The following is a 26,040-nucleotide window of genomic DNA, read 5'->3' as shown; positions in this document are numbered from 1 at the left end:
AAGGAAAACCTGGGCCAGCCCTAACTATAAGTTGTATATCAAAGAGGAGAGTTTTAATGTTACTCCTAAATGTGGGGACAGTGTCTACCTCCCGAACCCAGACTAATTTTGTGGATATCTGTTTTTCATTTTGGTTATCTGGAATTAAAATGATGACGAGTAACAACTAGATCTGAACTTAGAGTTCTTCTATTCAATCCTTGTGGATATCTAGACATGTTCTTTTTGAATTGATTTAAAGATATCTGCAATAGTTTTCCTCGAGACCGCAGAGGGTGGGGGGTGGGAGAGGGTTTTAGTTCTTGTTCAATTGTATTTGTTTGTTCTGTATGTTCAAAAATATAAAAATAATAAAAAGTTGGTATCTGCAATAAATATCCAGTGTAGCTGTTAAATGTAATACCACCAAAAATAAATACCACTCCCTAAGAAAAGGAGATGTGGCCAAATGACAGATGGAAAACAGACGGAGGTTTACATGTGATTATGAAGCAATGATTAAAGTCTACAATGGTTACATACAACCGTTTCTTAAAATCACAGGCTCTCTCGGGTTTAATTTTCCATCAAAAAAAAATCGGAGAAATGTGGAGGTATGAATTTTCTATTAAGGTGTGATTTTTATTTCTACAGCATTAAATTGTCTAAATGTCATCAGCAGGTCATCTTATCTTGGTCACAATTTCCCTCCACACAATCCTCCAATCTAAAATAATGGTTAGATTTGTTTTTGAAGAAACTCTTCATGTTATTGTGACTGGGTTGAGAGAGGTATTTGGAGAGTTAACATTTGCTGGATTCAGAATGTCATTTTCTAGAATATAATGTTTTTACTGATAGATTTAATGAGAAATGTTTGGAAAAACACGAATCTGTGGTTATAAAGTCAATCCCACATGGTAAATATGGTAAAGGGCATGCTGCCTTATAATATGTTAGTCCTGCAGTAGTCTTGCATGTCTAGACCTTCCTCCAAAAAGCTGCGGAGGAGGGTCTGGCTGGTCCACAACAAGCATTCTGGGAGGGGAGAAAAACGTGCTCTGGTTTATTGGCATTTCTTTAAACCAATCACAATTGTCTTGGGCGGAGCTAATCGCTGGATGGAGCAATGGTGTCTCTGCAAAATAGCCTCCGGAAGGAACTTGTTTTGGTGGAACATGTGTACGTTAAAAGGTTGTTTTAGTGGTGCAACAGAAAACTCAGATTGGACAGATAGTCTAGCTAGCTGTCTGGATTTACCCTGCAGAGATCTGAGGAGCAGTTAACCATAGTCCTCACAAATCCACCAGAGTTTAGAACTCCAACACTAAGGAAGAGGAAGGCAACGGACATCCGGCCTAATTGAGAGACTTCTGACGGAATTTCCGGTGGTGCCAGAGTCATCCCGGAAGTGGAATGTCAAGGATATAGACCAGTCCTGCAGTTACCCTTTATATTGGTCAATTAGAGTTGAAGGAGAAAAAATGCACAAACTAAATAAATAGGCTACCCTCGTTACCTGTAACATTAGTCCTTTAAAGAAAATGTTCAAAGATGATCCTGAAGAGATCTAAATACCTCACTCTTCTTAGACACTCACTGTCAGATTATAAATGATATATGTCCCTGTTACCAAATATTTGATGAACATTGATCAAAATATTTGTGCATTTTTTGAGTCAGACATTGAAACTTTGGAGCATTTTTTTTTTTAAATTTATTCTAGAACTTTTTGGGAACTCTTTCAAAATTGAATTTAACTGAAAAAGACCCTTGAAACTGGATGATATTAAATTTGGAACAATTATGCAGGACAAAAAAATAAATGATGCATAATAGTCTTATTTTATTGGCCAAACAATGTTTCCATAGAAGATGATTTACTGGTTCTAAAACATTATTTTTAACTTTCAAAAATGAACTGTTTAACTTTAAGAAAAATGTAAAATCCAAACAAGCCTTGAATGTTTATGAAAATTTTCACATTTTGATTCCTGATTACACCTCTTTTTTGTTAAAGCTGTTTTTTTGTTTTGTTTTTACTTTCTTATGGTGTATAAGGTTTAATTATTATTTTTCTTATGTGCTTGTTAATTGTTCTATTCCTATATTTGCCATAGACAATATATAAGAATATTTGCTCAGTCGTTTTGTAAAAGATAAAAAAAAAAAACCTGCCGAATCAGAAGCTGCGTCGCAACAACGTAACGATCTCTGTTGTGTGACGTCACGACGTAATGTTGGTATACTACTTTCCTCTCTTCCTCGTTTACTGCTCTGCTACGCTAGTTGGCATGTGCAGCCTTGAATGTAAAGCTTAATTCACAGTTTACATTCTCAGTAAATTCACATTGTAATATTGACATCGACGGCAGCAGCATGAGCACGTTATGGATGGGAAACGTGAGTTGTTTACAATTTATACTGCGATACATTATTTAGCCGTGTTAGCTAGCGTTATCTTAACATTAGCCCTAAGTTCTACGTTGTTTGAATGCAAAATAACTGAAAACTCCCTTTGGAAAACCAGCACTTTAACATTGTCGGATACATGTACCGTTATGTATCGAGTAGCTGAAAGACTAGAGTTTAATTTAGGTTATTCGGCGCAGCAGAAATGCAACACGTAGCTTCCATTCATGTGAAGGCGAAGGGTGTCCTCTCCGCCGCCGTTGAGATGTTAGGCCCGGATGGGGGAATGTTTCAGTCCAGTCGCCTTTTACCAGAGAGAACTACCATGACCTGGAAGACTGAGAACCTTCACAGACAACAGGGACTAATGCTACCTTAATGGACTAGCTAGCTACTACTGCTATCAACTACACAAGGATGATTTCGGTTTGAAGGGAATGTTAAGGGAAGCGTGTGGAACTTTTTATTGATTTTGTGTAAAGAAATGTAATTTCAGTGTTTTTCTTTCTCCATTAATGTAGATTTTACCAGATTTACATTAAAACCCACTGTGTTTATATTTGTCAAACCTGGACTTGATTAACTTATGGACTGTAAAGCCCCCCTTACACACACACACACTTTCAGAGTTTTAAGTTTCTATATCTTTCGTTTGTGAAAACAGGCAAAGTTTTTGAACGTTTTCCCATCCAGACCCTCAGTCCAGGCCAGCTGTTGATGAACCTCTATATTACTTCGATCTGTCTAACCTGGACCAGATTAGCATTGGGGACTGTATAAAACCCCTTTTAAGATTGAAAACTGTGTTTTTTTTTTAATGTAGACTGGCCCAATATTCTCTGGATGGAGACAAAACAATGAAACTGACCTTTTTCTGTTTATACACAGAATAAAGGTTTTACAAAATTGAAAAAAAATGGGCTTTAACAACGTTAAGCCTGTTCCTATGAAGTCTAGAACCTGTTTCACAACTTTAAGTGATGTAATGATGGAGAATCAGCTGAAATTGCAAATCAGAACTTGTGAAGGGGAAGCCACTCCAGCCCTAAACACTGCCGTAACTGAGTGATTCCTGAGCAGTTTTTTTCCCTCTCTGTTTTTTCTGCTGCTCTGTAGCTGGAGGCCTACATGGATGAGAAGTTTATCACCAGATCCTTTTCCACCATGGGGGAGACGGTGGTCAACGTGCGGATCATACGCAACAAGATGACAGGGTGAGTACTAAATCCACAGGCCGTTGTCCGTTTTTGGAGTTGTGCTACTCTGAGTTAAACAGTGTGTCGTCCCCCAGGGGGGCTCTGGGCTACTGCTTTGTGGAGATGAGCGACGAGGCCACAGCGGAGAGGTGTCTCCGCAAAATCAACGGGAAAGCCTTACCAGGAGCCAATCCGGTAAGAGGATTGCTCGTACAGTAGCCATGTTTGTTTTTCTTGTCTCCGTTAAATGAAACTCCTGAGAAATGGCATGCTGGACATTAATCTTTCTTTCTCCCAGCCAACCAGATTCAAGTTAAACCGAGCCACCTTTGGGAAACAAGACAGTGGGTGAGTCCAAATGGAGAAGCCAGATATCCAACATGACTTTGACAAATAGATGAATGATTCCTCCTTTTCATTGAGCCATTTTGTGGCTTTGTTTTCTTCCTCTTGTTGTAGTCAAATGTATTCTCTGTTTGTGGGCGATCTAACTCCAGAGGTGGATGATGGGATGCTTTACGAGTTCTTTTACAACCGCTACCCTTCCTGTCGGGGGGGAAAAGTGGTGCTGGACAGCATGGGCAACTCCAAGTGAGTATTTACACGTCTCCATGCAAGATGGAGGAGATATGTAACACATGAACGTATGTATTTTATGGACTGCTTTTGTGTAGACGTGTTCCCGTCTTCCTTAAAACGTCATTAAGTCTTAACTTCCATACTTCTCTTCACTTTGAGCCATCTGTTTTTCTCGCTGAGCCTTTCAACAGTATTTATTGGACTGAAGAGTCTGTGAGGTGAGATCCCTTCTACAAAGTAGGTTCAGCTAATATTAAGAAAACACTCGGCGTGATCTGGTGCAGCAGAACTGGAGATATCGTCTTTTTTTTTGTTTTGTTTTTTATCCCGTGCATTCTTCTTCCTTGTTAAAATCCACAGCTCTGTGGAGTAAGGTCTGGTCACACCACTGATGCATTCTGGGATAGGAGAAAAATCACTCTGGGTTGTTTGCGTTTCTTTTTTTTTGTGATCAACTTTAATTTTTTTTATTGGCACCTTCAGACATACAAAACAAATTCCACACCGTGTCACAGGTAATAGCAGATGGTGCACAGAACAGATCAACACAAATTGAACAAGAACAAAAACCATCTCCCATCCCCCACCCTCTGCGGTCTTGAGGAAAACAAAACAAACAAATGAACAAAAACCACACCTTGCCTAATCACTCTCCTCTAATTCTTGCGGGGCTGGGGTCATTAAGCTTACCCATAGGCTGATAGTTGATGATTTGGCTTTGTTAATCTTTGCCGTAGAGAGCTGAAGCTTAACTATGTCTAGAAAATACACCAACCACTGTTTTATACAAAACGACTGCGGGGGGAGCCAGTGCTGAGCTATCATTCTCTTGGTTGCAGTTGAGCCGGCTAGCCAAATTTTCCTCTGTCTCCCAAGCAGGTGTAATTTAGAGTCATCATTAAGTAACAAAACAACCGGGTCAGTAGGAATTCAACATCCTATCACATCAGATATTATTGATGATGTTTTATTCCAGAACTCATGCACCTGTTCACACTCCCAGACCATGTGCAGGAAAGTTCCAGTTTGTTCAGGTTGTTTTTTTAAACCAATCCCAATGGTCTTGGGTGGCGCTAAGCTCCGGACGCAACAACAGTGGCTCTGCTAAATAGTCTCAGGAAGGAACTTGTTTTGGTGGAACGTTTGCACCCCGCAAAAGAAAACGCCACATACAATATTAAATGAAGTTATCTGATGACACCATACAATAACATGAGCTATTTAAATTAGCTGATACATGGTTAAACCTCATTGGTAAGCACCAGTGTATCTCCATGTGTACTTGTTCCACAGCAATCCCACCAATCGGTCCCAAAACGTCCCAGTTAGAGAGGAAATGCCCTAAACATATTCTTTGTAAATCTTTACAATCATTCCCTGAAAGAACCGAGTAGGCCTGACTTGTCGCACCATCCACATTTTCTTCAAAACTTGACATTTTCAGCGTGTAGCTTGACAACCCAGAGAGGAAGGAGAGGGACAAAGCCTGACTTCAGGTTTTCTGCGTATCGACCGATACCGAGTACTGATCTGATACCAGTGTATGTAAAAAAAAAAAAAAAAAAAAAAATACATATATTTGACTTTGTCTTAACAACTGTATACTAATATCCCTGTATGGATGTGTTGTGCTTTCTATCTTTGTTGAACATTAACAAACACAAACAATGAACTCCACAGAACTTTCTTTTATTATCCAGTTTGAAAAAAAAGTAAAAGTACTTTCTGATACTGATATCAGCATTTTTGGCAGAATCTCAGGCTTTTCCGATACTGGTAATCAGTATCGGAACATCTCTAGTTCAGACTAGCTGTACTCATCAAACACCGTATAAAGATTCGGTCAGCTGTTTTTCCAGGGCTCTCTCTTTAAACTCGGTCTGTTTGTGTCTGGCTGTAGGGGCTGTGGCTTTGTTCAGTTCCCAGATGAGCGGCTGCAGAAGCGGGCTTTAGAGGAGTGTCAGGGCGCGGTGGGACTGGGCGCCAAACCTCTGAGACTGAGCCTGGCTGCTAACAAGTGAGTTCTCCTCACAAGTCTTCACTCCTTTCCAGCAACTGGGTTTCCTAGTGCCAGGAGCACAAGCCGAGTGACTGGAGTTTAACGGTGTTTCTCTTCCCTCCTCTTGAGTCTAAGGAACAGGCAGCAGCAGCAGCAGCCGTCGGAGCACAAATCCTGGCAGTCCAACTCAGGATACAGACCCAGCTACGATCAGTACAGCCAGTACCAGCAGCAGGCCTACCCGGGCTACTACCCCTCCTGGGGCTACGACCAGACCGGAGGAGGCTACGGCTACAACTACCAGCCGCAGTATGATTACACCCAGTACCCCCCAGCACAGGTCAGCTGTCTTTGCCACACACACAGCCACTGGCCGCACCTGGCACTCTTCATCATAGCAGGCATTCTAACGTGTTTCTGTTCTTTTTTAGGAAAGTGAAGCTGTTCAGGAGGATGATGGACTTGAAGGTTGGTATTGGGATTAGGGATGGTAAATGAGTGTTCTTTTCACTATTGACATATCTATCCGTTAGGATAGTTTAGTATGTTTAGTCCCAAGGTGATGTCATGAAAGGATAAAATAAGCATATTTGAAGCGGCATATTTGGGTTTAGTTCCTCTTTGCTACAATTTTGTATTGGGCAATAAGAGCAGTTACATTTGAATAACTGGTATCATTTGAAGCCAACACAGCAATCCACCCTGAATGAAGGGTTTCTGCTCTGAGGATAAATGCATAAAGGAATAGTTCAATGTTTGGGGAAATACACTTCAGAGTGAGACATTCCGATGGACATCAATCTCATGTCTGTCTTAAGTACGGAGCTGAAGTCAGGCCGTGGTTAGCCTAGCTTAGCATAAAGAGGGAGACAGCTAGCCTGGCCAACCAACCAACCAACGCTCACTGATTAACAGGATGTATCTCATTTATTTAGTTTAATGTAAAAATGATGACGTGTGAGATTTTAAAATGTGTCACGCAAAATAAATAGTTTAATGCTGAAATTTTAAATATTTATTTTTTGGGTCCATTTACCAGCTTTTACCATTTTTATTTAATAATTGTTGCTTTATTTTTTTTATATTTCATCCTATGTTTAGGTTTAGTTAGTTCTTTTTCTGAATGCCATGTATGTATTTGGTGTGCTGGTGGAAGTTGACGTGGTGCGGTGTGTGTGTGTTGCAGACCCCAGCCCCGAGCTGGATGTGGTGGAGGCCAACAGGAAGTTCATGGAGCTCAGTGAGGAACTGTACGACGCTCTGATCGAGTGTCACTGGCAGCCAGCAGACTTCTCCACACAACAGGACTGTATGACATCCAGCCTGCCGGAGCCCATTTACTGCTGAAACTCTGGACTTTTCTGTACCTCGCTGGGACGTTTTCTTTACCTTTTGACAGTATGGACATAAAGGAAATAAGTCATGGTAATGGATCTGCAACAAAAAACGTATTTTTGATTTATGTAAGATCCACAAAACACACTGAATCCAAAGGATAACATGTTTGTGTGGAGTGTTATTTTCAACATTGTCCCAAAATGTTAGGATGGACACAAAACGTGTAAAGTAAAATTAAACAATCAAATTGTAAAAACTGCAATGATATCAATATAAACCAAACAGGAAAAAGAGACCTTAATTGTCCGTTTGATAACCCTACACAGGTTTGTGTCAGCGTTTCTCAGCTATAGATGCAACACACTAAAAGTCAACAGCTTCACGTATACGTTGGACCAGAGGCCTGTACTAGGAAGCAAGATTTGGCGTTAACGAGGTAACTTCAGGTTCGACCCAGGGTTTTGTGTATCACGACGGTGGATCACTTGTTACCGGGTTAAATTGCTGTGGTAACTTATGATGAACACCTAACCTGGTCGGGAGCAGGTTATGTTGGAGATTAGAGATCAACCGGTGTAAAAGCTCCGCCTACTGACCAATCAATACTCGATTGATAACGGCGTCACCGTTCTTAGAAGATCTGGTGGAGCTTGGTGCACTCATGAAAGTTCAAACATTTAGAGAGCAATAACCCTGTTAACATTCCCTGATGGGTATTTTTATGAAAGATATAGATTTTCAGCAGAGGGAATTGCATAAAGGCTATATGTCTGCTTCTTGAGCCGTGTGTTGCCAATGCATGCAGTGGTTTGAATTATGTTTTTATATTTTTTATTTTCTCTCAAGATCGCTTCCCACTGCCAGGGTTGCAACTGAAATAATAGGCTAAAACAACGACAGTTTATGGAAAGGACAAGTGTAATTCTGGTCAGATCTTGTGCCTGACTGATGGGGAAGTCATATTGATAAACGTGATTAATGCATTTACAAGGTTGGCAATTTTTTTGCCAGCTGTCTTTCCTGTCTAGGAAGCAGCGACTGTATTGTGTTTTTGCCTGTAAAACAGTGTCTGTGCTCTTCATATTTATGTAGAATTATAGTTTGCTCTTCTTGTGTAACATATTACACTACCACTCTGGTAGATGTTTGCGATTGGTCATGCTGTGCAAACACCGCCTCTTTTATGTGAACGCGCGCGCCGCTGGATTGGGAAACCCTGAGTTGATTGAACTAGTTGTTAACCAAGGGGGGTAACCCTCCCCCGGAACGCGCAGCTCCTATGGCGCCATTTTGATGCTACAAAGCCATCACCTCCCGTTAGCATTCCATTGACTCCCATTTATTTTGGCGCGACTTTGACAGCGAATAACTTTACATCTGAAGCGTTTAAAGACTATTTGTCCATTGTTTATTTTTAAAGAAACACCACAATGTATAAAAGGCTCCATTACCTTGTACCTCACATTATGGCTCCGTAGCAGAAGATTTTGTAAACATAGGCTAACGATTGTGTCATAACCATGTGACTTACTGTCTCATAGAGGAATAACTGTATAGTACAGGAGAAGCTTGCAGGCAGTTTCGACTCACATTAGCTGTTTAAGTTTAATAACTAATGTTAACTAGCATTTTAGTTAGCAATAATTAGCCTGTGCCCATGTTATCTCCTTACATATACCTATGCTCTCCGTATCTGTAAGATTGGGAATGATTTAGATTTCTTTTGGCACAGCTACCACAAGACTTCACACTTTCAGACAGGTTGCTCACGTCACATCTACGTTGTCTCTCTCAGTTGGAGGCTGCTCACCGCTCACCGGAAAAGTGACTTTTAATATCCTTCACTGGTTGGTCCAGTTTATATATGTCTGTTGTTAACCACCATCGTGACACAGCTTATGCGGGACCGCGGTTGTTAGGTTTAGTGGAGCCGGTTATGGAGTCACTTTTTATAAGCTGTAAATGCTACATGTTCCAATTTCCGTGAGTATTGCATTGTGGAACAAAAGTGTTTATCCATTTCGAATTTGTATAGTCGAGTAAATCAACATTTTGAGATCCTAGGTCAAATGTATGACTTGTCATCACAAGATAGTAATAGTAAAACATAAGAGAAAGTATTTGTCACTTTCCAGCAGCTGGTGCTGCTACAGCTGCTACTATCAACTCTGACACTCAAACGGCCAGCTGGTGTATGAAGAGATCCAAATGTTCCATGTGATGGTGGAACTGTCTGAAGCAGGTGAAAATGAACTTTGTGCAAGACTTGATTTACACTGTGTGACTTCACTTGGCACCCACTAGGTGGAGACAAATAGCCGTGTCTGTTTCTCTTGGGATTGGTTGTATCCATGGAGTTATATCCTACAGAAACAACACACTGAGCTAACTGATAACACACTGAGCTTTCCCAGTTGGGATCAATGAAGTCTATCTAATTAAATTTAATTCAATCACATCATAAATGAAGGGTGTAGTGTCTGTGTGGATAGAAAAAGAGTCAGGTTTTAGCAACCTGGGGAGACCCCTCACACATGGTTGGTATTTGATTATTCCCGGGTAATGTATAAGCCAGCATGTCAAAACGTTCATAAAATAATAAGATGGTAAAAAAAAAAATGGCATACATACATTTTAACAACTTTGTAGCGTATGAGTGGATTCAGGTACACATCTTTTCTGGCAGTCTAATATAACTGTTCACTTTAAAAGTAATTAAGAAGGCTATTGCAAGTAAAATTTCTATTACTGAAAAATTAGTTGACCTACTGATTGATCATCCAAAGACCAACGGTCCAAACTATCAGTGTATGTGAGTTCATATTATTTAGACCTAATATTTTTATTAGATGTTATTGTAAATCATTCTATATGTTTGTACAGTTATATTTAAGTCAATTAACTAACTAAAAATTTGGTCAAGGTGGCGTTTTAACAACTTATAGGCCTACCAGTAACTTTTAGATAGTGGAAGAAGTGGAGTAAAAAGTACAATATTTCCCTCTGAAATGTAAATAGAGTATAAAGTAAGTGTAATATTAGCAAAGTGCAACTCCCTCACACTTGTACTACAGCAGGCCTACAGTACTTGAGCAGGGCAGTAAAGTACTAAAGGCTCGGTCACATCCTTCATGTTCTTTCTGGGAATTTGTGGGTCTTGGCATTCTGGGAAAAGCTTATACAAAAATCTATCCATGCCGAAATTCACCCCTTCTCTTTTTTTCTAATCTTAATTAGTCGTTTTGGTGTGACTTAACTGTCGTCACCCCAGGACGGTTGCCTTTTGTCGTCTAAATTTAAAGGAACACACCAACTTATTGGGACTTTGTCTTATTCACCGTATCCCCTAGAGTTAGATAAGTCCATACATACCCTTCTCATCATACATACTGGGAACTATATTCTCAGAAGGCGAAGCACTGCTACGTGGGTGGAGTGATTATTACTCCAACTCTGAGCGAACACTCTGCTCCTCACCGGGGCTTCCCAGGTGCTGTGAGCAAATCACTCCGCCCATGTAGCAGAGAGTAGCAGTGCTTTGCCTTCTGAGAATATAGTTCCCAGTATGTATACGGTTAGAAGATGGCTGTGTGTCATGTGACCTTGTTATTTGTACACGCTGTGACTATACAAATCACAACATGGAAATAGGAAAATGTTGGTGTTATTTTGTCACTTATTGAGATCAGTAGGCTAGATGGAGCCGGTTACCTCCAGGATCTGTGCTAAGCTAGGTTAGCTGTGGGTGCGTCAGACACGCTCGGAGATGAGAAGGGTTTATATGGACTTATCTAACTCTGGGGGATACGGTGAATAAGACAAAGTCTCAAAAAGTGGGAGTGTTCCTTTAACTACAACGGCCAAGACCGTGACCTTACGGTGCTCAGTACCCGGCTCATCTTTTCTAATTTAACTATAAACTTTACGTGCGCTCTCCGAGCACATAGTGTTTGTGTGGACCCGGATTCCCTTGTTATTGTCCTTGTGACTTTAACATATGTAACCTCAGCCATGAGCTCCCCAAATACAGATAGTTTATTAAATGTCCAACCAGAGAGGAGAATATTTTGGATCACTGGATATCACACAATCCCCTGCGCTGCACTGGGACACTCAGACCATGGTCCACCTGATTCCCTCATACAGACAGAAACTAAAAACTTCTTAAACATGTTGTGAGGACATTTAAGAAGTGGACCAGTGGAGCGGGGACAGGGACCGGTTTAAAGAGTCACACTACAGGTTTAGCAAGGCAGGAAGAGATGAGAGGACCCAACAACAGTTTTCAGCGTATCATTTTCTGTCTGAAGGGGTCTTTGAAAGACGATGCTGTCCAGCAGACACAGGGCTTAAACTACTTAAACAGCTAATTCGTATATATTTCTTTCTGTTTCTGTATTTATTGTTTATTCTTATAAATGTTTAATAGGTTTGTTTGTGTATGTATGCACCAATCACCAAGGCCACTACAATAACTCTCTCCATTCAGGAAAGACAAGTCAACAGACAAAAAACAAAACCCCCACAAAGCAGCCGGGCCAGACTCTGTCTCTCCCTCCACCCTGAAGCGCTGTTCTGATCAGCTGTCTCATGTGTTCACAGAAATCTTTAACACCTCACTGGAGACATGCCACCAGGGCTTAATTTGAGCCGGAACACGCCGGAAAATGTTCCTGCACCTCCGACGTTGGATCCGGAACCATTTTTTTTTTTTTGGATCCGGCACCTCCTTTGTCACTATGAAAAATTAATCGCCTAAATGAAATAAATAAATTACTGTTTGTGTAGTGTTCAATGTTGTTATCTGTATTGTAAGTCCCCATTGAAGTTCCACAAAAAGCTTGTGTTGGCATTTTCGATGCGTTTTGAGGTAAGATAAGAAAGGTAAGAAAGAGGGGGGAGAGGGACTTCACAGTGACACATGCACTTGTGCTGGTTGAGATTGCTGTTAGCCTCGTTTAACTCGGGGGAGGGAAATGTCAAAAAGACAACAAAGTTTGCTTAACTTTTTCAAATACGCTGGCCAGTCGCATCCCAAACAAACAAAAAACGTTTCCGCCGATCAAGAATGTGGAGACATTACATTTCGTACCCATGCAGTGCATGTTCTGATATTAAAATGAACATTGCCCTGATGTACACACAGCGTTGTTTAGGCTTTTTTAGTCCGAGAAGCTACGTAGGCAGTGTAATTTTTCTTTTTGATTGTTCCGTTACCTCAAACCCCTGTTTTAGTCGCCGGATCCACCCCCGCTCTGCGCCCCGGTACCTCCCACTTTACAAATTTTTGATGCGTTCTTTTTGTCTTGTAATCGCCAAGGGGGTAAGCTTCGCTTCAGAACTCGAGCCATCTATGGCGCCATTTTGTTGCTAACTGGCCATCACCTCCTGTTAGCATTCCGCTGACCGCCATTTTTTTTTTACGTCACTTGACTGCGAATAACTTTACATCTGAAGCGTTTAAAGACTCTATTTGTCCGTTGTTTAGTTCCAAAGAAACACGACAATGTATAAAAGGCTCCATTACCTTGTACCTCACGTTATGGCTCCGTAGCAGACGTTTTTGTAAAAATAGGCTAACGATTGGGTCATAACCAAGTGACTTACTGTCGCATAGTAGAGGAATTACCGTATAGTACAGGAGAAGCTCGCAGGCAGTTTCGACTTACATGAGATGTTTAGGTTTAATTACTAATGTTAACTAGCATGTTAGTGATCAGTAATTAGCCTGTGCCCATGTTATCTCCTTACATACACCTACAGTCTCTGTATCTGTAAGATTGGGAATGATTGAGATTTCTCTTGGCACAGCTACCAGAAGACTTACAACTTTCAGACGTTGCTCACGTCACATTCTCTCAGTTGGAGGCTGCGCAGTAAAGCTGGCCATCACCGGAAAAGTGCTTCTAATAGCCTTCACTGGTCTCCGTCCAGAGCAACGGGTTCTGTTGGTCCATTATATACTGTCTATGGTAATCGCGACTAGTAGCTCGAGTGTGACGTCACATCCACGCCGTAAAACAAGTAACCGCGGGTTGTTGCGTTCTTTTTGTCACACAATACTACGAGTTGGAGAAAAGATGGATTTTTGTAACATTTTTAGTAACATTTAGGATTCTATTCACCCTGTTATTGACATATTACACAAATATATTTCACAGTTTTAATACATGAAAATTACGTTTTGATTAACGTTAACGTTAGGCTACTACTCTGCTTTCTGCTCAAGGCTCGGCTTAAAGCCGTTGTTGTCATATAGCAACCGAGCGTCTCTAGCCAATTTCAGCTGCACAAGCTCCAAAATAACTAATCAGGTGATATTTAACTCCTAATAAGACTGTAGCGACATGCCTATAGGTAGCAGTATACAGCGCTATGTGTACGACTTCTTCATTTGGTTACAACAAAGACAAAAGTTGTAGAAAACCACAATGTTTACTACGTATGATGCACGACGTAGCCATCTTTGAAAGAGAACTCGGGGTCCTCTGAGTTCAGACGACTTGACCAGTCGTATATGTACAACCTCGGTGGCGTTCTTTTTGAAACTTCCGGTTCGTAACTCCAGAAAACAACTCGTAAATCGACTTCGGTGGACAAAAAGAACGCACCATAAGCACTGCATGCCACCATCATCCCTGTCCCCAAGAAAACAAGGATCACAGGACTGAATGACTACAGACCTGTCGCCCTGACCTCTGTTGTTATGAATACTTTTGAGCACCTTGTTCTGGTTCACCTCAAAACCCTCACCAACCCACTCCTGGACCTCCTGCAGTTTGCCTATCGAGCCAACAGGTCTGTAGACGACACAGTCAACATGGTTCTTCATTTCATCCTCCGGCAACTGGACTCCTCAAGATCCTATGCCAGGATCCTGTTTGTGGACTTCAGCTCTGCCTTCAACACCATCCTCTCTGCTACAGGACAAGCTCTCCCAGCTGCATGTGCCTGACTTCACCTGCAGGTGGATCACAGACTTCCTGTCTGACAGGAAGCAGCGTGTGAAGCTGGGGAAACACATCTCTGTCTCTCTGACCATCAGCACCGGTTCCTCTCAAGGCTGCGTCCTTTCCCCTCTGCTCTCCTCCTTGTACACCAACAGCTGCACCTCCAGTCACCAGTCCGTCAAGCTCCTAAAATTCGTGGACGAGACCACCTTCATTGGACTCATCTCTGGTGGGGATGAGTCCGCCTACAGGTGGGAGATTGACCACCTGGTGACCTGGTGCAGTCACAACAACTTGGAGCTAAACGCTCTGAAGACAGTGGAGATGGTTGTGGACTTTAGGAAGGATGCAGCCCCACCCGCCTCCATCACCCTAGGTGACTCCACAGTCAACACTGTGGACTCCTTCCACTTCCTGGCCTCCATCATCTCCAAGGACCTCAAGTAGGAGCTGAACATCAGCAGAGGATGTACTTCCTGCTGCAGCTGAAGAAGTTCAACCTGTCAAAGACAATGATGGTTCACTTCTACACTGCCATCATTGAGTCCAGCCTCACCTGCTCCACCACCATCTGGTTCGCTGCTGCCACTGCTAAGGACAAGGACAGACTGCAGCATATCATCCGCACTGCTGAGAAGGTGATTGGCTGCAATCTGCCGTCTCTCCAGGACCTGTTCTCCTCCAGGACGCCGAGGCAGGCAGGAAAGATTGTAGCCGATCTCCCTCTCACCCTGGACACAAACTGTTTGAACCCCTCCCCTCTGGCAGGAGGCTGCAGTCAATCAGGACCAAAACCTCAGGGCATAAAAACAGTTTCTTCCCCTCTGCAGTCAGCCTCATTAACAAGGACCCGGACCCCCACTGACATTGACTTTTAAGGCGGATTTATGCTTCTGTGGGTCTCTATGAAGAGCTTTTGCCATAGCCTATCTAAGTGGCCTTAAGTTCATACTTGTACTTTGGTGTCTGCCTTCAATAGCAACATGTTTGTATGCTGGGGAGTGTGTGGTAGAGCGAGTGAGAGAGGGACGTGATTCCCAACTCGGGAGTCATAGTGAGAGAAACAAAGTGTCTTCCCTGTGCTTTCTGACCACGGTGGGGAAATCTGTAGCAGGAAAAGTTAACCCTCTCCTTGATTTCAGCACAACACTGGTAAGGCTTTTATTTTGAAAAACACAGTGTAGGCTATTCTAGAGCGGATCGGTATTAGTTGCTGCTCGCTTGACTGCTGGTCCATTTGAAGCTGGCGGCCGCAGCGCAGACGGACTACAGAGCGGGGCCATGGAGCCGTGCATGCGGGGCTGGCCGCTGCGTAATTTCAACTGTCCTCGGGAAGAAAGGAGCTTTCTGTCGCACAGTCCGGAGGAGTTGGTGAAGACAGCGTAGCCTACGATAGCGTTTGAAGAGAGTTAACATCTGGTTCGTGCACAGCAGGGAGACTATTCATCCCAAAATGATCGGGACGTTGTGTGTTCTCCAACTATGAACAAGCCGCAACAGGATCCGAGAAATACAGGCAAGTTTCCCAAAGTCACGGCTGCTGCTTGTTGTTTGGTTAGAATCACAGAGAACTTCAACATTCAGCTGCAGTCCCACTGCTGAATGACATCAACTCGGTGATTACTGGCACTTTCAGTTTAATGAATGACAGTGTGTGTGTGTGTGTGTGTGTGTGTGTGTGTGTGTGTGTGTGTGTGTGTGTGTGTGTGTGTGTGTGTGCGTGTGTGTGTGCGTGTGTGTGTGTGTGTTGTGTTGTTGTAGAGGAATGCAGCGGCACGTCAGTCAGACACATTCCTGTCTGTGTGTAGCCTCCGTACAGCAGACACAGTTTTAGGAGGTAGTCCGGCACGGCACGGCTCGGCACGGCGCGGCAGTTTCATCGTTAAGGTAAAGATAAAACGCCTTATTCCTGTCGAGTGACTAAGCTATAGCCAAGCCTGTATTCAGATTTTTCACAACTGAAGCCTTGAGTGAAGATGATTTCAGGGGTCTGCCCGCCTCTGTTAAGGCTTCATAAAAAAAAGAACCGCGGCTTGCTTGAAGAAAAAGAGACATGTTTGTGTGGTTCCACCCTTCCACAGCCTGCTCTAAGGTTATCATAACGCATTATTTCCATACACTTGATCTATTGCCATCGTGAAGCACAACTTGTGGCTTCCCAGGAGTGAACTGGCTCCGGTCCAGCTTCCTCTGCTGCTGGGAAACAGATGGACGGCGTGATGATGGGTCAATGCAGTGGTGTTTTTAGGTGGGAAAATGGCGGGGCAAATATTACTTTGGACACATGCAAAACCCAAAAGAATTACACAATTTTGATATCATTTCACATTTCCCACACAGTTCAACACATGTGATAGACTAATCTCACTGGGCTCATACTGTCAGTTTGGGTAGGTTTGCTCCATTTTAACTTGTTGTCCTGCTGCTTTCATTTTTTGTTAATCCTCTCAGAAAGATGCCAAAGATCCCGAAAGGCCCTTCTTGACCACAGACTGTTTTTAAAGATGGCCGATGACGCGTCTCCACTTCCTCCTGCTGTAGAAAGTGAAGCCAAAATCTCCCGGATACGGGCGGCGCCATCTTGTAATTTTGGAGCCATAAGCTGTGTTCGAAACCATTCCCTCCCTCACTATTCCCTATATAGTGCTTATTAAATAGTGAAGTACATAGGGAACAACCAAACCAGATTTCGGACACTCACTGAGAACACATCGTTGCATCAGTAGATGCGAAGGTTATTTATGTGACGGAGGCATCATGTGAACAAACCGAAACTAAAATACTTCTAATAAGTCCCTGAAACAAACTCAGGAGGAAAGTAAAAGGTTGTATATATATATACAGTATGTTGCATGTTACATTTCCACTGTTTAGAAAGGAAAGTCCGCTCCATTTTTCCCTTAGACGGTATATAAACAGATCGCGTTGCTCTGGAAAGCAACTTGCTGTCAAAGTGACATCAAAATGAATGGGAGTCAATGGAATGCTAACGGCGGGTGAGCTTTTGGTAGCATCAAAATGGCGCCATAGGAGGTTCGAGTTCTGAAAAGAGGCTTACCCCCTTGGTAGCGACAGACGGGGGTGTCCTAAACAAACCCGCCATTTTAAAATAGTTTAGCCAGTTTTTATTTTTTTGAGATCATTTTTTTTTTTTTTTTTAAGCACCATTTATCATTCAGACAACAAATTCCACAATATGTGCCAGATAATGTCAGATGGTGCATAGAACAGATAAACAAATTGAACAAGAACAAAAAGCCCCTCCCCCCCCCCCACCCTCAAAACATAAGAAACAAACAAACAAACAGAAAGCCTCCAGCTTCTTTTGAAACTAAATCAGAAACAACACACCTTCGACGTTCTGTGTGTGTGTCGCGTTAGGTCAAGGTAGTTTCCTGCGGCGTCGCTATGACGACCAGCCACGCTCACCTCATGCATGAGGCGGTACTAATCCTGCCATGGGCAAATGGAGGCCGAGTCGAGTCGTGCCGAGCCGAGTAGAGATGGTACTAGCAGTGGGTAAGCGCCATAAGATAATCCAGATGGTTCATGGTGACCACAGTTACTATCTTCTCTAGTGAAAACAGTATTTGGCAAATCAGCCCCATTCTGTTTCCTTTTCTTTTCAAACGGGACATGAACCCCGGTCTCCTGGGTGAAAGTCCTGAGTTTCTTTGACCCATCCACCCCCTCCAACCTACCTCCTTACCAGGACATTTGGCGCTCTTCTGATTCCTCACCTCCCTTCCTGCTTTGCTCCCGACAGAACTACTACGGCCACTAGAGGGCGCCGCCACTAGAAACCTAAATACAGGTCAGAATCATGCTGGAACAAACCACTTATGTGTTCATTTTTCAGGGAGGACAGTCTCATTTTTTCTAGGTTTGGAGGCATGAATTTTTCGTCTTCTAACGGGGGAGAATAACAGAAAACGTCTGAGGACCACAGATCTAACTTAAAAAAAATCTAAAAAGCTTTAATTTAAGCTGCTGAGGCCCAGCCTCATCTGGACCAAGGTTATAATCGTTAATGAAAAAAATAATGAAAACTAGGTGGGAAAAAACATCGTCGTAAACTGAAATAAAAACAAAAACGAGGCGTTAAAAAAAAAGATAACTAACTAAAACTGTAATGTCTGTTTGCAAAACTAACTAAAATAAAATAAAATTATCGAGCAAATGTCCTTAGTTTTCGTCTTTGTCAATGTCTTTCACAGAGCAAATAACGTTTTATCTTTCAGACCATAGACCTGTTTTATTCAGTCTATGCCATAGACACATATAGTTTCTGGGAACCCAGAAATTCCGACATTCCATGTCAAATTGAACACAACATAGTCCGTGCCCCTCGCCTGGCATCATGGCGGTACCAAAAGTCGTAAGAAAGTGGCAGAGTCCTATCTGATTATGACTGTGTCAGATAAAAGCAAGTGCCTCGCAGTGGAAGGTGGTAAAATAAGTGGATAATTTATTATTAGGGTGGCAGTAGCTCAGTCCGTAGGGACTTGGGTTGGGAACTGGTTCATGTCCCAGTACGGACCAAAGTACAGAGTGTGGATTGGTAGCTGGAGAGATGCCAGTTCACCTCCTTGAGCAAGGCACCGTACCCCACCCAACCGCTCAGGGCACTGGTCTAGCACTGGCAGCCCACTCACTCTGACATCTCTCCATTTGTGTATGAATAGGTCCTGAGCATGTCTGTGTATTCCAGGCCTGTGTGTAGTGATTTCTAACACTGGGGATCAATAAACAGTGTAAATGATAAAATAAAGAAATTATTAAATTAGATTAAAGGGAAAAATCCCACGAATTTGAAAGTAGATTTGAGAAGCGCGCACAAGGAGGCTAACCTAGCTTACCTTAACAAGGTAAAGAAGAAAGCAAAGACAACCATTGGACAGAGAAGACTACAGGAGGGCTTTCACCGCGACCCGATAGCTGCTGGTTAGTACATACTTAGGAACACCAAAAGCGTGAGGAAGCATATTTCTAAATACATATATACATATTTCTAAAATTGTATGTTTTGTTGAGTAGTTATTGCACAATAATTTTTCCGACCTTTATGAATCTTGCCCCTGACAAATAACCCATATTACAAAAAAAGACTAAAACTAATACAAACTGAACTAAAACGAAGCATTTATAAAAATTAAAAACTAAACTAAACTGGCAAGCCCGCTTTAAAAACTAACTAACAAAAAGTAAAATAATAATTGAATAACTTTGATCTGGACAGGAATATTTACACAAGGAAGGAGGAGAAATGAGCGAGCTGTAAGGCGTCTGACAGTTTACACTCAGTGCAACATGCACAGGACCTCACACAAACACACAAATGTTTTTGACCATGTGGGATCTCCAGAAGAACAGCGCACGGGTGTCTTTACTTTAGTTTGTATTTCCAAGCTCCCCACAGACATCGAAGGTTTGGAACAGTTCGAGGAGTTTCACTCTAATTATTTTTAGTAGTCAACAACACTGAAAACGAACTAGTGCGAGGTAAACAGCCACTCACTAATGGCTGACCAAAGTGAGTTAAGACAGGGCTAAATAGGCCTGGATTCCAGGCATCCACGTCTGGTGTGCCATGATGACAGATAAAATGCATTACAGGAGGAAAGTATTTGGTTGTATCAGCAGACTCCTTTTCTAAAGCCAGATGTTTGCTTCTAGTTGAGTGGTGCAGAGGCTTTGCTCCGAAGCTGTGCCAGGGAACTCGCCAGGGTGAATTTAGCTGCAGATCACGACTGAGATACAACATGGAGAGCACAAGAACTGGCTGGTGGAGAATGTTACTGAAGGCAACATCAAGCAGTCTGAAAAACACACAAAAGAAATCTATCTCCAGTGCAAACGTCTCCTCATTCTAATTGTCTCTCTTTATCACTAAGTTAAGGAAAAACTCCAACGTGATAACTTTGGATAACAAATTAATATATTGATGTATATTAGGGTTGGAACGGTTCACAAAATTCATGGTTCGGTTCATATCACGGTTTTTGGTTTTAGTTTGGTACATTGCCAATTTCAGCATGCTTTTCATTTATTTTACTGTTTGCCTTAACACAATTCTGGCTACAAGCTTGAGAAACATTTCTTTATTGTCAAATCTTTATTAAAAGAATAGGCTTTCTAATTAGTTATTTTCATATGCAACATTATAGACTGAAACAGTAGCCTATAACATGTCAGTTCTTAATGGAATTATTAGTTTTTCCAATTAAAGTTAAAGTGCAGTCTTTAAAATACAATGAAAGGAATATGATGGGATTTATTTATTTTTTTTATCAAAAAGAAATGCCACAGTGAAAAATAGAAAAATAAAAACATTAAGTGTAAGATAACCTAAACGCACACGCTGTCATTCTACTTTAATGTTCCGCTGCAAGAAGTACAGTTCGGGATTTACTGTGTTTCTGAAATGTCGGCCTGAAGGGATATTATAACGCGGCTCATGTGATGTTACTTTAATCATATCAACAGCTGTCTGCTCAGATCCACCATCTCTCTCTCTCTCTCTCTCTCTCTCTCTCTCTCTCTCTGGACCACACACTGTTACAACAGGGTGGATTATACTGAAAGCATTTCCACAGCACTGCGAGCTTTAAAGTTTGCCCGTGGCGTCTTACAAGTAGTTTTCTTCTTCTTCTCTCAGTGGCATATGTCACGTGCGGCGTAGGGCAGCGTAGGGCACCTAAAGCCCACGGGGCCACGAGTCTCCAACCCTCGCTGGGTTACATTTTGCAGCATTTAAATAAATTGCTACTTTTGAGACTGAAAATTGTGTTCTAGTACATCGCGTTCCATGAATCGTTCAGCCCTACCCTTACCAATATTTTCTACGGTTTGACAGATTCTGATAAACGATCTTGCTAAAGATTTCAGAACATCTTGTTCTTTGCATTTTTTCTTTTCTTTCCTTTCTTTACAGCAGATGGATCCTTGAAAGATTCCCTTTGATTGGCTGATTGAATCATTCCATTCAAAAACCAATCCAAGGGACAACATTTATTACCAACATGGAAGATGCAGACCGTTCTACTGCTTTATCACAATCATTTGTAGAAATACACATTTAGATATTAAAGCCTGTATCGATCTACAGTTTCTATAGAAGTTAAAAACGTTAGGCTTTGACTGATGTATTGTGCACCGTTAGATATAGACTTGTATGTATTTGAGTTAATCGATGCAACATGTAGATACACCTGTATAGCTGAATTAACTGTTAATATTCCCTCCCTCCCATAGTCCTCTGACAGGGTGTGCCAGGAGCAGCAGCTCTGGACTGACCGCTGCCATGACGACCCAGAAGGCCCGAGGTGTTGCTCCAGCTTCCCCTCCCCTCCCGCGGAGGTCTCGCTTCGCCTTACGAGGCCGAAAGAAGAAGGACGGGGTAATCCAAGGCAAGCTTCGCATGCGCTCCATCCCCGGAGCCTTCCTGGTCCTGGGGGTCCTGGTGGTGGTTGTTGGCACGGCTCTGGCCGTGGCAGGGTACTGGCCCTACCGGATATCCAGGTCCTCCATCCTGGGAGCTGCAGAGGGGGAGAGTATCTCCGAGTCGCAGACTTCTGGCTGGACTCTGGGGGCCAAGGGCCTCCTTTCCTCAGCCAGCCTGGTCCACAGTGAGCGGATGAAGCTGCTAGGACCGGTCATCATGGGGGTGGGCCTCTTCATCCTCATATGCGCCAACACAGTCCTGTACGAGAACCGGGACAGAGAGACTCAAATGCTGCTGGCCCAGATGCGCAGCGTCCTCTGCTCCGTGTCGGCGGCTGTTCCCTCCGCCGACTTTAAAGAGATGGCGGCAGCCAACTACATGGCCAACCACTACCAGTGGGTCAACACTTTACCAGCTGCCCATCTCAACATCCTGTGTGTGCAGCAGCTGGCCAGCTCGGAGCCTCTGCTCCGGACCACGCAGCCCAGAGAACAAGAGGACAGGGCGGAGGACAGTGTCTACCAGCAGGCTGTCCTCCAGACAGAAGCCCTCCACCACCAGGAGTCAGAGCCCCCGCCTTCCCTCCACTCCTCCCGCTCCAACTCATGTAACTCCAGTCAGACAGAATGCGACACAAAGTGTGGTGCCGAGCACGGGGGTCAGCAGCCCGCCAACAGCTGCCTGCTGTCGGCCAGCTCTATGTCCACCCTGGACCAGGGGGACGTCCCAGAGGTCCAGCCGAGGCGCTGCCACAGTCTGAGCCACAGGACTAAGCCTTATATAGCTTGGACTGATGGACTCCACACACGCCGAGAGGAGGGGGACATAAATCGGCTGGCAGTCACACGGAGAGAAGCTGCTTCACAGGTTTATGTCGACACGCCTTGGCAGGCCGCGGATGCTGCAGAGGAGCAAACGCGGCGGAGCTGGCCTCGGCTGGACCTGGGCAGCGGGAGACGATACCTGAAACTAGAGAACAAAGAGGACTCGGTGGACAGACTGCTGGACCAGTTAGAGCAGCAGTGCTATCAGTGGGATAAGAGTTTTGGCTCTGGGCCCTTCCAGTGATTGCCTGCTTTTCACAGTCCCGAGGGATACAAACACCATGACAACGAAGGATCGTAACGATATTTCCCCCTGGATTCTAAAACTGCACTGCATTTGTGTTTTTCCTGCGTGGGGCAGAGCGAAAAACCAAGACCTGGAGCATTTGGAGTACAGTATTTCTCACAAAGATCTTCCAAAACTCAATTCTCAATCTTCAGTGGAATATCGATACACAGACGGTCCTTGCTCGTCTTCCGGTTGGTTTTGGCAGATGTTTTTATATAAATGAAGGAACAATATGCTAGACCCTACACTGTCACGGATGAGCAAAGCAATTTGACGGACCCTTTAATTCCACAGCTTGGGTTGGCAGCAGTGCGAGAAATCAACTAGTATCTCAATGCCAAAATATCTTTGCCTGTTTCCAGGACACCGTGTGCACAGCCTAGTGAAGGACAGATAGAAGAGGGATTGTTTTCACTGTGCAATCAATCCTGAGCCAAACTACCTGGACCCCCGAGTCCATAAAGTGCTGACAGCTCTCCACTAATGCAACTACTATATAGTAATGGGATGTCTTTCCTCAGCTGAGGTCACATACACCAAATGCAATGCATGGCACTGATGTACAGTATGTGACATCTTAATACTTATGCAGAGTTATGTCATTGTGGTTTTATGTGTATAATAATGATAGTTAAAGGATAATTCGGGTTAATTACTACTTGGGTCTTATTTTGTTGGTTTGGCCATTATTTCTGCACACATCAGTCAGACCATCCAATCGAGGGTCGCCGATAGGCCATCTGATCTTCAGTCTGACAGGCTTCAACACCAAATTGGACATAAGATAATATGGATATACAGAGCGTCTTTCTCTTTCATCAATGAAGCTACGCGGGCTCTGCTGTCCTGCCTCCCGATTGGCTGACGTGCTGACACGCTTCTGTGTTGATGGCATCTCGCTTCGGCAGCTCGACGCAGTTATTTCTTTTAAATTCTCTCACATATCTCATTCACTCAAGCACTCATGGTGATCACCTTTTAGCCAATTCCCCAGTTGTTCCCCAGCTCTGTTAGCTACTTTAGTTTAGCAGTTAGGCCTCTCGCTCTCGCTCTCCGTCTCTCTGTTGATCAGCGGGTTAAATGTTTAGCTATTCCTCTGCCCCCTAATGCGATAATTGTTGTAATAACTGTAGTTTATTTGTCGTGTTGGAGGCGAAGCTCCGCACCAGGGAAACTCAATCGGTAACGATGACATTACTGCAACCAAAGACATTCTGGGTAATGATGATTGTTTTGTGTGTCCTAGCCACTGTGTTTGCACTTAGGGCCCTCGGTTACACAGGCACACACAGCTGTGTGTGAGCAGCCCCAGCACACACTTTAGTGCACAACAGCACTTTTACAGCTGTTTATATGATGTCAACCACAGTTAAGTTCTGTTTTTCTCTGTGTACAACCATCAAACTTTATCTTTAAAGTCTGTGTTTCCAGACCTCAGCAAGTCACTTGAATATCACAATGTTGTTATTGATCATAAGAAGGATGGCCAAAACTGTGAAAATAAGACCCAAGTTGTAAAAAAAGATTGATCCTCAATAATGAAGGCGATTCTCTTTGTTGTCCTTCTGGTTGACACACTATTAGCTGTAATGGAAGCAGGGGACCCCCCCCCCCCCATACACACACACACACACACACACACACACACACATACACACACACATTGAACGGAGGGATCAGATGGATTGTGCAGCGTGCAGCTCCAGTTCGATTGTGAGTTGACCGGTGTTGCTGCATACAGCTGGGTGTGTGTCATAGAGGGACGAGAATATGAATCACAGTCTCCTGGGGCCCCTGCTTCCTTGTCCTCCCCCCCCCCTCTCCGTTAACACGGCGTGCAGATGTGCAGAGGCGACCCCTCCCTGTTCCTCTGGTTCTCTCTGTGTCTGTGCTGCCTGTTCTGTATGCCATGTGTGACACTTTGTGTTCTAAATGTATAACGAGCAATATGAGTGGTCTGCCAGAACAATCGCTGGCTGTGTCTTGCCCTGTGTCCACCACAGAAATTAAACTACATTGCCATGCCTGTGTTGCATAGTATAAGGCAAAGCAAGAGCAGCTCCTGTTTGCTGTCGTCTCATTTATTCAGGCTGTCAAGGTAACGGCACCTTGGTTGTATATGTATGCAGCATATAATCATCTCTCCAGGCCAGCGGCAGACAACCCCATTCCTCATTCCATCCATATTTCTCAGGCTGAAAACATCCAGCTGGGAGCTGGACCAGTGAGGCCCACGTTCACTTTATCACCCGCTGAATGAAAATGTGAGAAATTGAATTTTCTTGCCTCTCCTGCTCCACAGTACCAGCTTGATATTTAGAAGTGGTCCTGAGCGGGGGGGTTAGGAATGGAGTTGCGTGGCAGAGGGAATTCCCCAGCTGCAATTATCCTCAGCAGAGCCTCCTATGCTCTAAACTTTCCCTTCTGGGCAGTTATGCAGTCTCTGCTGATCTGTGTTCATTTAATTGGCCATTTACAAGATGGCGTCTGGGTCTCTAACAGCTCGTAAAGCCAGCTAGCAGGGCCTCCTGCCCTCTGCGGCGAAAGATCAGGACGGTAGAAGATTACATGGCTGCAGGAGCCGATTGTCCAAGCTTCCCCACACTGCCAGCCAACACAACACAGTTCAGAAACAGGTTTCTGTAATGAGTTCAAGATGCTGCCAGTGCCAGAATCATTTGGACGGCACGATCATTGTTTCTGTCCATTACAGCGCCTCAGCAGTACTGAGTACCAGCTCTTCGGATTTTTGTCCACAGGAGTACCCTTACTTGTAATTTTTATTAGAAGTATTCACAGTATTATTAATGGGCTGACATTTACACTCAAATAGGCTACATATCATGATTTATTGGGAAAAAACCAACAAGCAATTCTATGTAAAGTCCACATAACCCCATTTTCAGACACAAATCTAGCGAGAAAGTCGCCAAGTTGGCAACACTTTCCACAACGTTACTGCTGCAACTGAGCTAACCCGGCCACGACTATCGAGTTCATTTTGACATCCCTAGTGTGAATATAAATATA

At 43.3% G+C, this 26,040-nt stretch overlaps 2 protein-coding genes across 4 annotated transcripts; both read left to right on the top strand.

Annotated features, from left to right (window-relative positions):
• The first annotated feature begins 2,179 nt into the window (after positions 1-2,179).
• LOC114568124 (tRNA selenocysteine 1-associated protein 1) lies at positions 2,180-7,796 on the top strand. 2 transcript variants are annotated; one of them, XM_028597522.1, is made up of 9 exons: positions 2,180-2,382; positions 3,508-3,605; positions 3,683-3,782; positions 3,886-3,935; positions 4,047-4,178; positions 6,067-6,183; positions 6,295-6,505; positions 6,597-6,633; positions 7,352-7,796. In XM_028597522.1, exons 1-9 carry the CDS (start codon positions 2,359-2,361, stop codon positions 7,510-7,512), a joined length of 930 nt encoding a protein of 309 aa, XP_028453323.1. In that variant the 5' UTR covers positions 2,180-2,358; the 3' UTR covers positions 7,513-7,796. The 2 variants fall into 2 exon arrangements, with proteins under 2 accessions (XP_028453323.1, XP_028453322.1); XM_028597521.1 differs by having other exon boundaries at positions 3,668-3,782.
• Positions 7,797-15,704: 7,908 nt separating this feature from the next.
• On the top strand, positions 15,705-25,162 carry tmem200b (transmembrane protein 200B). Of its 2 annotated transcripts, none has more exons than XM_028597592.1 (2): positions 15,705-15,969; positions 21,708-25,162. In XM_028597592.1, the coding sequence occupies exon 2, from the start codon at positions 21,757-21,759 to the stop codon at positions 22,963-22,965; it is 1,209 nt and encodes a 402-aa protein (XP_028453393.1). In that variant the 5' UTR covers positions 15,705-15,969; positions 21,708-21,756; the 3' UTR covers positions 22,966-25,162. The 2 variants fall into 2 exon arrangements, with proteins under 2 accessions (XP_028453393.1, XP_028453392.1); XM_028597591.1 differs by lacking the exon at positions 15,705-15,969 and adding an exon at positions 16,216-16,340.
• The last annotated feature ends 878 nt before the right edge of the window (positions 25,163-26,040 follow it).

Source organism: Perca flavescens, chromosome 14 (assembly GCF_004354835.1).
Source record: "Perca flavescens isolate YP-PL-M2 chromosome 14, PFLA_1.0, whole genome shotgun sequence".
NCBI classification, from domain to species: domain Eukaryota; kingdom Metazoa; phylum Chordata; class Actinopteri; order Perciformes; family Percidae; genus Perca; species Perca flavescens.
This window is presented reverse-complemented; position numbering and strand designations above follow the sequence as displayed.